The following is a 15080-nucleotide window of genomic DNA, read 5'->3' on the forward strand; positions in this document are numbered from 1 at the left end:
CTGACATTGTTATAAGATGTTGCTACCAGGGTGTGTGAGAAATATCCCCTACCTTCTTCTTCCTTTTTTTATTTATTTATTTTTTGCCGGGGGAGTGAGAGGGTTTTTTTGTGGTGCCGTAGGCAGATCTTATCTCCTCTGACTGGAAGTTTCCTGTCTCTGTGAGGAATATATAAGGTTGCAGTGATCAACAGTTTGTCAGAATAAGCTCTCAGACTCCACCTGAGGACGGACGAGACACCAGCTCTGCACAGACGAAGACATGGTATCAATCAAGGCAACGGTGATGGCGGTCATGCTGCTCACTGTCTGTGTGCTGGCCACGGACACTGCAGGTATGGATTGAGTCTTTAGCCTTGAATTGATTTTTATGACGTAGAAGCAAACAGGACCAGCAATGGCAAAGCTGATGATTTTTTTACTTATTTATTTTTTAAGATTTATTTTTGGGCACTTTTGTGCCTTTATTAGATAGAGGAGGACAGTGGATAGAGTCAGAAACAGGGTCAAGAGTGGGGGAGAGACATGCGGTAAAGGGCCTCAGGCTGGATTCGAACCCGGGCCGCCTGCATATACATGGGGGGGGGGCGCCTTTAACCACTAGGCACCTACTCCCAAGGTTGATGATTTTTTTGGCTGTGATTTTTAATGCTTGTAACTTCTGCAGCAGGGTAGTTATCAGAGGAGGCCGTGTTTATATTTTCCACAGTTAAAATATACAGCAGGATGACAGAGGATATGACTGTTCTCACCCTTTAAATTCAGAGTTCCAACTTCTTTGCTCAGGTTGTCGCTTTGTTGCTCCTAAAGGGAGAACAAAATGCTACAGGAACACTTTTTGTACCTGCAGCTATTGCACTTCTTAACCAAATTAGCACAAGATGATGCACTTTAACTGAAAAGGAATCTGTATTATTTTAGAGAGCCTTCATAAGCACTTCGGCACTTTTAGAGTATCATTTTTGAATTGATGTCGTCTAGAGCACTTTATCATGACTTAGTTTTAATCTTCGATGTTTGTTTTGGCATTTAAATGTCAGCTTTAATGTATTTTGTGGATTGTGTCTCGTATTGTGAACCATTGTTGTTGTTGTTTCTTGTCTCTTGGACGCTGTACTCCTGCTCTTTTAAATGTTTTTTACAAGAACTTTAAGTTTTGTTGTTCAAAAGAATCTTGACTTTATCCTTTCCAGTTTGTAATCAAGTTTTTTTTTTGTTTTGTTTCACAGAATATCATGGATGCTGTCGAAGTTACATGAAAACCAAGCTTCCTTTTCGTCCAATCAAGGGGTACACGGTTCAATCTGACATAGGGTTATGTCCCATTAGTGCCATCATGTAAGTGACATATTTTTTTCCTTAAGTAGAGAATAAAAAACACATTAAACATAAGATATTGTAGTGAGAGCATTTTATTCCTTTTAATTCACAGTTTCCACACAAAGAAGGGCAGAGTTTGCACCGATCCTGCTTTGGACTGGGTGATGGATTACGTCAACCGTTTAAGGTAAAGATATTTTATTATTTACTTATATTCAGAGAGTATAATGTCAAATGTAAGCACTAAAATTAAACTCTGTCATTCCTCATTGCAGGGCTAAAGCACAAATGGTTCACAGAGAGTCATTGTTCAAGGAGTAAAAGTCCCTCTGATGTTTGAAGAGAGACGACAACCCGCCTGCAGCAAACAGACTATCTGGGCTTCTCCTGCCATCCACATGCGTACAGTGTATGATGATCCACAGTTAAATAGCTACTTAAGTAAACTCCAATGTGCAGTTTCCTTTACTTTCTCTAAAAAGAGTTTCGCAATGCAGCCTACAGTTCACTTGTACAGTAAAAGTTGTATTATATATTTTTATTTTTTGATAAAAATGTTGTGTTTTGTTATTAAAAACATTAAATTTCTATTTCAATCAAAGATTTTGACTATTTTGTGACATCACATAAGGTCATGCTTGTAGGTGAAAGGTGTAATGAGTACATTCCTGTTCCTCTTGAAAGTGCGCTCCACACCTCCCTGACAGCATTTTATCTTAACTTCCTTATTTACCTTTCCACATGACTCCAGCTCTGGAGTTTTTGCTCCCGTGATCAAGATTAGGCAAATAATTCGTCATAAAGTGTGAAAGTCCTGTGACATCAGCAGGAGGAAGCCATGAGACAGATCATGTTTACATAAAACATTTGACAGGTGTTGACAGTGGCATGGTGTTGGAACAAGCCATACTGCTTTGTTTACATTTTAGAGCGCTATAATGATCTTTCATCAGGTGATGGAATTTCTGTGGAGCTAGGGGTGGCTTACAGGGCTAGAGCCCAAAATGTATTCTTAAAAGCCCCCAATCTTTCAATCTTTCTTTCAAGAGAATAATCTGTTGAGTTCACACTTTTAGGGTGTAGCAAGGAGTTGATGTGGCGAGTAAGCGTGGTATAGGGCAGTGGTTCTCAACTGGTCCAGCCTCAGGACCCATCAGTCTGTCTTATCACAGATCACGACCCAAGTTTCCAAAAAATGTTCACAACACATGTTTAGTTAATTGAATATGTTGCAGTTTGGAGCATGATTGGACCAAAACACCTGATATATATACAAAAAAAGGGACAAAGCTGACAAATTTTATACCCTCTTTCCCCATCATTATGTGTTAATTTCTGCCAATTTTCCAGAGAACTTGTGGAATTACTTCATTATCATGGAAAAAGTAGCCATTTATTGCAAAGAGAGGAGATAAATTAGTTGAAATATTGATCAAATATTAAAATTTAATGAATTTCACAGTAAAACAGGGTAAAAGAAAAGGCATGGATACATGTCCAATAAGGACTTCAGGACTTTTGCCACCTTTTTTTTTTTCAGACACCTAGTCACGACCCACCAGTTGAGAACCACTGGTCTAAGGTACAGTCCCTGCTGGTAAGGTGTTGCCATGAGGCCCTGGTTGTGCTGTGGATGTCCCAAGGGCTGGAAAATGTTGGCAGACTCCAGTCATATCACCAGGGGTGAAAAGGCCAGTGATGCTATCAATCTTGACCCTAGCTGCCTTCCCTGTCCTCTTCAGCCCCAGGTTGTGGCACGTAGGGCCCCATGAATCCTTAGCACCCTAATGCTTAAAATTTATAACCTGACAAACCCTGGAAAACCTTCAATACTAAGTGTTTGAGAAAGGGCAGAAGCTTTGAAAAAAAAAAAAACTCGGAGTATGATTGGATGAATGTTCTGTCCGTCACATCTTTAAGGGCCAATCAGAGCAACAAAACACATGACGTAGCCACGACCGAGGTGTGCGTGCGCAGCAACCAAGGAATGTCAGTATATGACTTTTGGTTTTGTTGAAAAGAAAGTAAATCACTGCTATTCTTTGTTCTTCTTTTAACAAAGACATGTTGTGACATGTTGTGAAAGTCACTTCCGGGGCTTGTGGTAACAAGCTGCATTCAGCTGCTCCGTGTTTACGAGACCTTGTTTTTTGCTTTTTTATTGCTTTTCCTGCCACTGGGGTGGGTCTAGTTTTTAACTGTGTGTTTATATATATCCCATGGATATGATCAATTTTTCTATTGAATTTCCTTCGGGATCAATATAGTATATATATATATATATCTAATTTATGATAAAACTGACACTATAGCAGCATCCATGCTTATGTCTTCCACCATAATTGCACCGGCCCCTTGTTGCTGCTTGCTTACGTTACGACTCTGTCCCGCCCCTCATCCTGTCACTTTCTAATCGAGCCCAAACAGTTCAGACGGGAGCTTTGCAAGATGGATTCACCAGTGAGAAACACAGAAACGGGCATATCTATCTGCTTTGTAAGGTTATATGTCCAACAGTCGTAAATATAAAGATAATGCTTCCTAGTGTCTAACCCAAAGAAACTGCATGTTTTACAGGTTGATTAAAGTTGATAAAATACCTGTAGCCACTTGGGAGATGAAATTGTCTGACTTTTCACCATCAAGAAGCTTGAAATGTGTTAACTGGAATAAATGAGAAAAAACTTGATTAATATTGCATGTCAAGAAATAGTTAAAGCAGCTGGCCAACCAGATAAAGCGGCATATAGCCTACTGTATTTCATATATGGGCATACGAACGGCCAAACGAGCTAAGCTAAGCTAATTTGCCAAGCCAGTAAATGTTTGTTTAAAGTTAAACAACCCATTTTTAATCTAATCATTCCTTCCTAACTTTTCACTTCAGTGTACTACCTTAAACAATCTTACAGCACTTCATATTGATTATATTATTATATATATATCAAAGTGATTATTTTGACTGTATTTGATATCAAGCTGATAAATATGACTCGTTATAATCTGTTAACCAGTAAGCAGATGGCATACGGTCTCTCTGATATTTACCGCTTAAGTTCAATTATTTAAGGATCACATTCCGAACATCGGACATCATGGAGACTCCCACAGGGATGCATGGACTTTCTGTTGATGTACTTCCATAACCATGCATATGTGGAGATGAGATATTTCTCAGATTAGCAATTTAGCAGTTCAAAAGAAAACTTTTCTTTTGAAGCACTTTGTATAAACAAAGACTAAAGCCAAGATTACATAGCGTGTAACAGTAAACAAATAGTTTTATGGGTTCAATATCAAACTAATGGTAAAAATCACTAAAACAAAAAATAGCAACAAAGAAAATAGCCTGATTGTGCAGATTGTTTGGCATTAACTCTTTCATTATAGAATTTCTACATCAGTCAAAAAAAGTACAGTATTCTTGCACATAAAGTGATACAAAACTGTCTGAACACTAGGTGGCGGTATAATTCCTTTAAAGATGTGTTGTAAAATAATGCCTCAGCAAAACTTTGATTAGTGTCAGTGGTTCAGAGCTGATTGCTGACCAGGTTTTCCCTCACAGTGTTTTAGTCTAAATCTAGATCACAGAATGATATGGATGTTCTGCTACAGCATTGTAACACAGCTCATTTCAAAAATTTGTTAAAAAATATATAATATGGATGTTTTAAGAATATATAATATTGAATATATATATATATATATATATATATATATAATTTCAGTATACATTTATCTTAGAGAGAATAAGTTTAGTTGTGTATTACATTAAATCTCATCACTGTAGCTTGTAAGCTGAACAATTGGAGAAATTAGTGTTTTTCTCTCTTCAACATAATGTGGAGCCATGCTCACAGCTACGATTACATCACCTCCACTGTTCTGCACCACTGTACAAAGTGCTTTTCTATGAATAATACAGAGAGACTGGGGACATGGACATGGGGCTTGGTTACTAAATGACAGAGGAAGTGAATAATGTTAGAGGAGAGTGACTGAGGCCTTAGACAGAGTTAGGGACATATTTTGTTGTGAATTATGAACTTTCTTGTGTAATGCATCCTCTGAATAATCACATCAGACACAAATGGGTGGATTTTGTCTAAACTTTATTGATTTAATAAAGAAAGCAGACATAACACTTAATGAATACATATTCACATACAAATGAGCTTTATGTTTACATTTGACACACAGTTGTCGTTACACGCAAGTACAATGAGAAATGGCAGCAGCAAGGCCGGTCCCAGACTGTCTGAAGGCAGACAAGGTTATAGACTGCATGTTTTCCCATGAGGGAGGAGTCTGCCTCACTACAGAAAGAAAATAATATATTGCATCCTGTGATCAGCAGACAGACCCTCTGTCATGGCGTACGTGCACAACAACACACACTCATAAAACTCACACACAAACAATGAGACACTCAGAGGTGAAGTTCCTCTCTGCCTTTAAAAATACCTTATATCCCGGAACGTTTGCAGCAACACCAGAGAATATTTTACAAAACACACTTAAATCTAGATCATCTTCTCGCTGGTGGTTTCATCTCCCCATGTTTTTTGTTTCCCTTGTATGCCCTTTTCTTTGTCGCTTACTTATTCTTGCCGGCACAGTTAACACAGAGTTAACTGAGCTGGGTGTATAATTAGACAAACAAAAAAGAGAGGGATGAAACATCTAAAGGAGAAGAGACTCCAAATGATTACACATTCACTCCGCTTCCTTCCCCCTTGCTGCACACATAACCACCAATTAGAGGAGAAAAGAGGAGGATGAGGACAAGCAAAGCAGCCAGAAGTCTATTTGTGTCTTTCTCTCTCTCTTTCCCCCTGAAGACTCCCAGCGCCAGGGAGGGAGGAAGAGAGGAGAAAATAGAAGTGAAAAACAAGAAGTATATAAATAAAGAAATCATAGTGCTTCACATCCGGTCGGCTGATTGTCTGAGACACGAGTCAGGCAGATCTGGGCCACAGTTGCACTCATTGTTCAGTGAGCTTTTCTACACAGACCAACCCAGCGACAGCAATGAATGTTGATTGTGACCTTTGGTCTTTTGGGTACAGTGGAAACAGAGTATCACTTTTTCTACATGTGTGGGTCTTCGCCTTTGGATCTGCTTGCGCCCACGTGCACTTTTGTTCTTATTTTTGTGCAGTTCATTCTTGACGTAGTCAGAGCAAGCCGCGGGGCACAGTCAACGGTCGATGGTTTTTATGAGATCCATACCAAACTCACCGACAGCGTTGAATGTTCACCGAAGCTGGCAGGGGACAGCGGCCATGACCGGGAGATGAACTGGATGACATTGGAGGACGTTTCTTAGACCACAGGGACAGTGAAAGAGTGAGTCCTTTGTCCTCACTTCACATAATGCATAATCATATTGTGTGTTTAAATCACTGACTGTAAAAAGATGGATGACATGACAGTGGAGCCAAACCATCTGAAGCTCCCCTTACTGTCTAGCTGCAGTATAGGTTATAAGCTCCACCTCCTCCATGTTAACAGATGGCAGAAAGGTCAAAGTTTTAAATTAAAAACACACATCATTTCTGTCTTTACTAGAAAATTACTATATTTCAAAAACAGGAAATAACACTATGACTTGCAGCTCTGTTAGCAACTGTAGCTCCTGCAGTGTTCCTTCACTCAAAATCACCCTGGCGAGAGGAAACACAATTAGTGTTTGCTTCAAAAACACAAAGACTCTGTTCTGCTGTGTACTGTACCAAACTGAGGGATTATTTTACTGGTGCTAAATTAAATGTGTTCTTTCGTTAGCAGGAGTCTCTACAGTACCACTATATTTCCAAATGACGTCACCAGCTGTAGAGGTAATTTGGCTTCACTTTTGTACAACTGGAGGAGGTGAAGATGCTCTGTTCATCTTTTTATGCAGTCAGTGGTTTAAACATGGAACACACACCAAATGGACCTGCTTTATTTTATCACCACCACCTTATTAATCAGAAGATTTCTAGTCTTTCATCCTTGGTGCAAAGTTGTCCAGAATGGCATCTGAAACACAGATGAAAAGGAAGTTGTGAGTATTAGTACTATCCAGCGTTTTTCTCCTTAAAGGGCTAGTACTGAAAACACCATTTCTCCATGTTCTGTTGTAATATGTCGTAATTGTTATATTGCATTATGTAATAACATGTGCTATCAAGTTGTGTTATATGTTATGTGTTATAATGTTGTAAAACATGCTATAATGTGTTATAATGGTAAAATATGTTATAATATCTGTAAGGGTGTAAAATAATATTGTAATATAATATAATGTGTAATATTACAATATGTGCAAGTGTTAAAATGTTACAGTTCTTATGTGTTGTGTTATAATGTAACATTTGTTATGTTATCTTATATTATATTCTGTTATCATGTTATAATGTGTGATGTTATAATTTTACAATATGTGTAATAATGTGTTAAAATAATAAATGCATATGTGCTATAATATTATAATATGCATTTAAATGTTATGCGTACAGTGTGTTATGTTATAATGTCGTATAGTGTTATCATAATGTTGTATGATGTTTTATAATGTTATTGGATGTATGCTCTGTTTTTGGTTATTTTTCTATAAGATTCTGATGTTACCAATTTAAAAACCTTGTTGTGGTGACCACATTGAAGAACATATTAATATTTAAGCAACTTGTCTCTCAAAACCAAGATCCCAAAGTGGTTCTCAGCTGCTGGGTTGGGACCCAAAAGTGGGTCATGGAGCTGTTTAAGAGGGTCCTGAATATAGGCAGGAAAAAAACAAATCATGGCAAAATGTCTGTAAGGAATGAAGGCTCAAAGCAGATTATATCCATGCATTTTATTTAACTCCATTTTCCACTGATATAGAGTTCATTTGGTTTTCTTTAGCCCTCCATTGATTTATCTCATTATCTTGGGATGACAATGCTGATAATGTTTTTGAGAAAACATTATACATGTACACGTTATCACATAAAATGGGGTCAAATAACAGCATGTACATGTTCTCTCAGGGTTCTTTTAAACATGCTTGTGTGGTCATGTTTTGCTCCATCAAACTGCAGCATTCTTCATTACATTAAAAAAAAAGGAATGTTTTAAAAAATTGGGTGGCAATTCTCAGTTGAGTAGGTAGTGTTGGATTAAAGGCTGGACTAGTTGAGAACCACTGCTCTAAATAATACATGACAATGTTTCCAAAAATCTTCCGTCACTTTTTAGGGTTGAAGGAAGACTATGGGTGAATGAACCGAAACTATTTTTGCGTATTTAGATAAACTTTTGGGGATTACATTTTTGAACTTGGGGGGAACTTAAAATTTAGCAGTTAAGCTCCAAAAACATGATATTGGTGTTTTAAAACATTCAAATTAAACCTCTTTGTGCTCTAAAAAAGCTCTAAACAATATTACAGATGCATATTCGAGCCTGTCACAGTATATCCAGCCTAGAGAACAATGCTGCGATGTCCCACTGTGCAGCCAAGTCTTTTCAGACCCCTGCACACCGCCGGGCCACAGGCTGAGAGCTCCCATTGTCAGAATAACTGAGGGAACAACTGCAGACAGTGTCCCCGCGCTGCTGCACCGACGGGGGGGCTGACGTCATGATGGCAAATGCTGATCTATGGTCATTCATCGCCCCCCGTTTCATCGACTCAGGCTGCTGATGTCATCGAGCAGACTAGACCTGCATCCATTACTCTGCTGAGGGGAGGCCGACGTCAGGCCAGCATGATAACACGGCAGCTACAATGGATGAGTAATGCATCACGTTTATTATTGCGGCTATAATTCAGAAGGTCATAAAGCAGACAGCTTGGTCTTTGTCTTGTTAGCATGCAAAGTATTTGAATGATTGCTTCAGAATTCTTTCATGGCATGCTTTATGAATATGTAAAAAACATAAATTAATTTGTCAGATCATATGAGAAGCAATGTGCTAGCAATAGGTAGTCAAAAATGTTGTAAAATATTTACAGCCACTTAGAAAATAACAAAGCTCTAAGAAGTGGCTGTATCATGAAGAAAGGGCTTTTATTTTGAAGGGTTCTGTGCTTTAAATTGAACGTTTGAACTGCAGCATGTGAACCAAAAGTCTCTCAGGGTGAAGCTGAAGAGATAAGGGACTAAATTCATAAGCCGGCCTCACCCCACAATGAGACCTAAAATGAAAAATAGGCACAGGGTCGAGGGAGAGGAGCAAAAAAAAGGGGGTAGGGGCAAGGCTTCACCATGGCAACCCTAGTGTCAGCCAGCCATTTCTTCTTAATCCCCCCCAGTTCAATGTCGCGCCCTCTGAGGGACCCCCGCTCTCTACAGCTGAATATTTCTTTTGTGTTGAGAGACTCTGTATATATATGTGTGTGTGGGAGGCAGGGAGGGATCATGGCGGGGGGAGGGATTGGGGTTAGAAGGGGGGGAGATCATAGCTAACCCCAGCTTAAATCGGGGCCAAGCTGCAGTAGGCGACAGAGTCTCAACATTACACTGGGGGTACAACCCGGAGATCAAGTCTCAGACACGCATACAGTACATATGCACACATTTAAACACTATATTGATGGAGGGAGATAATCTTCTGAAATAGCAGATAATTACATCGTATGGCAAACAGCCGGGGCCAGTTCTCCTCCCCGAGCCTATCAAGCACTTTTTTTCTCCCCCATCTTCCTGCTATGAAACTCTCATGGTCGCTTGCTCTACTTTCCTGACAAAAGTAGTTTTTTTCTTCTTTTTTGGAAGAGTGGGTGGGGAGAGGCGTCAGCTGCTAGACAAAATTAAAAGGCCTCTATTTGTTCCTGACAATAAAACGTCCCCATCTTTCCAAGCTCCTCCACAGCTGCAGCAGGATATAGGCTTTCATTTCTAGCTGTGGAGCGACATCTCCTTCCTCAAACTGTAAGCCGATTTAGTGCTGGGGGTAGAAAATTCTGGAGGTTTATAGTCCTCTTTCTGTGATGCTTCAGCACCAAGGAAGAGGAAAGAGAACCTGACAGATTGAGAAAGGAAGAGCGAGAAAGTTTACCTGATGGAAATTATCTTCATGGAGTCACATCAGGAGGCACAAAGTGAAACCTAGAGACAGAAAACAAAAGAAACTTAAAACATGAAAAGAAACTTCATGTAGAACTCTTGAGTAAAGTCACAAGAAACTTCCTAATCAAGCAGCGATTAATGTCTGACGCATCCTCCGGATATCTCAACCCCCTCTGCCTCCACCCAACCTCGACCCCAAAGGCACAGCGATGAAGGAGGAAGTGCCAGTGGTGTGTCTCTGGGGTGGTCCGATGTGGCCGTGGGCGAGGCTTTAATGTAGCTGCATGTCCACTCCAGTGTATACTGTACATTCAGTCGTAATGACTAACAGACCAGCAGTCTGCCTGCCTGCCTGCGGGGGCCTCCTCACACGCCACTCACATGCCTACACATGCATATGCTCCACTTTAATAGCAGTCTTCTGACTTTATTTGAAGTGCTGCTGCGTCGTTTCCAAAAAAAGGAAAAAAAGAGCCCTGATTTTCATAAGGGAGGAAAACTATGACTTTAGGGACCCTTGGTTTAATATTTGACCCTGGTGGGTTCATTTTTTTATAAAGCGGCCATTTATATAAAACATGGGTAATTACAGTTTGGCTGCTTTGTGAGGTTCTTTTTCGAGCAAATGGGTTTGCCAAACATCTGGCCAGGTTATTATAGAAGGCATTGGCTGCAGACATTATTAAAAAAAAAGTTTATTGTCTGACCAAAGAGTCTAACTTAATTTGAACGTCTCTGCAGCTTCTATTTGTGGGCTTTTGGTTAGAGAGGCCCTAAAGGACATACATCTATAGCTTTTATATTACTCCCGTGATATTGAATTATCTCTTTGGATTTATTTTAAGGTTTTTAACTTATGTGGCTAACTCAAAACAATTATTTTAATTTTTCCTTAAGCTAATTTCGGACCATCTTTAACCAGAAGCTGTTTTGATCCTTAGATAACAAAAGTAGGTCAGAATCTCAAGAAATAACCAAAATGTTTATTACATAATATTTAGAAAGAGGCCTCTCTAATTTTAGTGTTAAATCACCTAAATACATAAAATTGTTTTATTTTTATACCTTAGAATAAGCCTTTCATTCATACAATAGGAGGGCCCCCTCCATGGACTCTGCCAACTTGGATTTTTGCATCTCACATGGCACCACAGAAGAGACCAATAATAGTAACACATTTTTATATAATCAAGTGATCAAACATTAATTTAGATAAGCCTACTTTTAAAAATTATGTTTCATTTTTACCAAGTTTATTTTGCTCTGTGCCACTAAGCTAAATATGACACACTGCATCTTTTAGACTGCTACAGTTAGAAATCTACAGGTTGTGTTGATTTTGTCACCCCCTGTGGCTAATCATATCTTGTTGCTGATCTTGTACTTTGTTTTATTACAAAAATATACTCCTGCTTTCTTTTCACTGTCATATGCATTTCTCACTTTGGATCTTTGCAGTGGAAAGTGTACAGTTATTCTTTGCTCAATATGCTGTTGATGTCTCCATCTCTGACACCTACCTCGCTGCATTAAAATTTTCGGCATTAAAAAAGACCCAAAGAGAAATAGTTACTCCAAACACTGATGGTCTTGATTGCTTTTTGAGCTCAAAAGCAGTCATCAATTTCAATTTCAGTCAATTTCACAACCAGCTAAAAATGCCTTACTGGAGCTTTAAAACTTAACATTTTGTTCAGCAGATGTTATAAAATAGTGAAAGTGTTCATGCCTGTCTGGTCTGTTAGAGAGCAAAGGGCACATTGTAACACAAGGTGCAGAGTCTGTTCAACAAGTGCGAAGACATATAGCAAAAACAAAAGGCACAGACTCAGAGCCTTGGGCCCTGATTGGCAGGGTGGGGTCTGTAGGTGACCCCTGATCTTTCTAACCCCCAGGAATGTTGTCGTGCTGGTGCGTGTATTGTTTGAGCCTCCCCGAGGAGTCGAGCTGTATGTGAACGCTGAAGGTTCCTGAGGGCTTCTCCTTTAAGCCCCTCCTACAAAAACCGTCCTCTTTCTTCCTCTAATCCTTTTTTTCTGCTCTTTATCATCAGACTTGGACAAACAAAAGGTATCAACAGGTCTGAGAGAAGGCCATTCTTGTTATTGTCCAAGTAAAGTGCACTGCTAATGTATGGGTGCTAAGTCGACTCTCCTCGCTGACCCAAGTGACCAAAGATTCAGTTAAAGGTTTCGAAGACACTCCAGAGTTCCCCCTTTTTGGCTTGTCAGTCATCAAATAAACATGTTTTTATTGGTCCTAACAACACAGGAGAGTATCTTCGGGCAGTCTGAGAGTCTGGCTCTGGAGGAAGTCACCAACAGTCAAAAGGAGACGGACAGATGAGAGGGCCAGACAGACAATTACTGGCCAGGTATGTCCTTTATACCCACCTAGGGCTGGTCAGAGGAAATGGAGGAATTTATGATGTCATAAAAAAGTGCCAGAAGAAGAGAGGTGCCTGAGAACAGGTTGTCTCTGGAGCAGGAGCCATAAAAGAGACTCCTGCGGCTTCTGCTCCCTCCCCCTGGCTACCACCCGAGATGATAAGACAAGTCTGAGTGACACTAGGTTACAGCAGGCAGACATACAAAAAAATACAGCTGAGTGTGAAATTTAACTCATGTATAAAAATCTAAGTATTCCATTAAATTAAATCTATGTTTACAAATAATTAAATAACCAATACTTTATGTCAAGATCTATAAATCTAGTGTTTCAGAGGGTCATGGCACTTTCAAATTTCATTCTGTGCCATTTTTAACTCATCCTTTTCAACATTTAGGGGGAAAATATTTCTAACAAGATTTTCTTCTGAAATCTTTTACATGAAAATGACAGGAAAAGCTCATAAGTGTGCTTTAATGTGGTTTTGAGTTTTGTATACACTGTAAAAACAAATATGAGGTGCAACAAAAAATAATTATCAAGTTTCACAGCTTTTTTGAGATGAGGTGCCCAACCTAATAGTTCATGTCGCCATTTAGTTGGCATAACATGCTCAAAACTACTTATGCTTTTTGTCAGTTGGCAGAATTTTATTTCCAATACAAATATATATATTTAGTTGGCTCAACTACAGTAGTTGCACCAACTATTTAAGTTGAACCCCTAGAAAAGGTTGCCTCAACTTAAATCTACATGCTCATTTGGAAAATCAATATACTGTATTGTATGAACAAGTTGTGTAATCAAAAGTGCAACTAACTAACTTCATGAGGCTGGTATCAGGCCAAAACCTCATATCTCCATTTTCCCTTTTATTTTTAGTTTAGTCAGTGCTATTGTTAACCCTTTACATCTGTCAGTGGGTGTTAAAGCAATAAAATGTGTTAAAAGATGCAGACTATGACGATTTAGTGTCAAATTAATAGAAAATGACAGCCTTCTTTTTCCATTGCCCCGAAAAGGGGTGTATTTGGAGATAACAATGTTTTGGCTCAACAGCAGAGATCATTTGTTTATTCAAGATTATCTAAGTTAGATTTTAACAGAAAAGATGTATCGATACTGGGTACAAATATGGACAATTTAAATATATGTCAAAAATATATACCGCAACAGCTTTTTTGACCAGAAGAGGGTGCAATCTGCACTATGCTTTTTTTTCCAACATACAACTTTACAATAAAAAGGATGTCTCATGTCTTTTTAAAAATAAATAAATAAATAAATAAAAAAGTGATACATATTCTAATACAAATAGGGATTGTGATGCATCATAAAATCCCAAATTGAAACTACATTATTTTACTGCTTCATTTGCTTTCTTGTGTTTTTTAGATTTAGCAAATTCCCTCAAGAAAAGATTAAATTATAAATTCTAGCATAGTTTTCATGATTAAAAGTTTTCTCTAAGGTTTCCTCACTGGATTTCTTTAATCATTCCAACAGTTTAACCACAACAAAACAAATATCCAATACAGGAAGTATTTTAAACAAGAGCTGCACCATCTGTCTACTCAAGCAGGTGTAAGGAACAGAGCGCCTGAAAACATATACACAACACCCTCTTCTTTGTGCACGCACATCTATACACACAGCCGCTTTGCTCGTCCCACTACAAAAAGATAGAGACACACTGTCACAGTCTGAGTGCTTGTTAAAAAAAGGAAGAGAGACGGTTGTTATTTGCTCTACAACCTAACTAAAGAGGCTTCCCATTGTAAAAAGGAGTGGCTGCACAGCCCCGTTTCCTTTCATCCCTTCTCCTTCAGGCACGCTGCCTTTGTCTCACACAGGACAGAGCAGCCAGCCTCCCGGCTACGCTACACTGGTCAAATACCTGAGAACTACGGCTGGCCTGGTGGGAAAAACGACAAGAGGAGGAGGAGGAGGAGGAAGAGAGACGGGGGGGGGGGGGTAAGGTGTGAGTGTTGAACTGACGTATGGCAGGATTGACCGGCTAAAACAGAAGAGCCTTTTGAATTAAAACCTGTTATTAAACCTAGAAAGACAGGAGGAGGAAGACGGACACCTGGCACCAAACTTCACTTCAACGCTTAAAGTGATGTCAGAGACCTAAAATCCACCACCTGTTTTTACTTTTCTCAACTTTAAATCTTCCTCTCCTCCTTATTAAAAAACTAAAACCTGCATGTGTGCAATTAAAAAACTCTGAGGTTAAGGAAGCCCCTCTGACGTTCTTTTTCCCTCCCTCCAATTCTGCATTTTCATGCCAGCTCAGCAGAAGTAAGGCAGTTCCTGTATACGAGG

At 39.1% G+C, this 15080-nt stretch overlaps 1 protein-coding gene across 1 annotated transcript; it reads left to right on the forward strand.

Annotated features, from left to right (window-relative positions):
* The first annotated feature begins 210 nt into the window (after positions 1–210).
* Positions 211–1809, forward strand: LOC121520665 (C-C motif chemokine 20-like). The gene is made up of 4 exons (XM_041804224.1): positions 211–335; positions 1230–1338; positions 1433–1507; positions 1596–1809. The coding sequence occupies exons 1-4, from the start codon at positions 263–265 to the stop codon at positions 1639–1641; spliced, it is 303 nt and encodes a 100-aa protein (XP_041660158.1). The 5' UTR covers positions 211–262; the 3' UTR covers positions 1642–1809.
* Positions 1810–15080: the final 13271 nt, after the last annotated feature.

Source organism: Cheilinus undulatus, linkage group 13 (genome assembly GCF_018320785.1).
Source record: "Cheilinus undulatus linkage group 13, ASM1832078v1, whole genome shotgun sequence".
Lineage (NCBI taxonomy): Eukaryota > Metazoa > Chordata > Actinopteri > Labriformes > Labridae > Cheilinus > Cheilinus undulatus.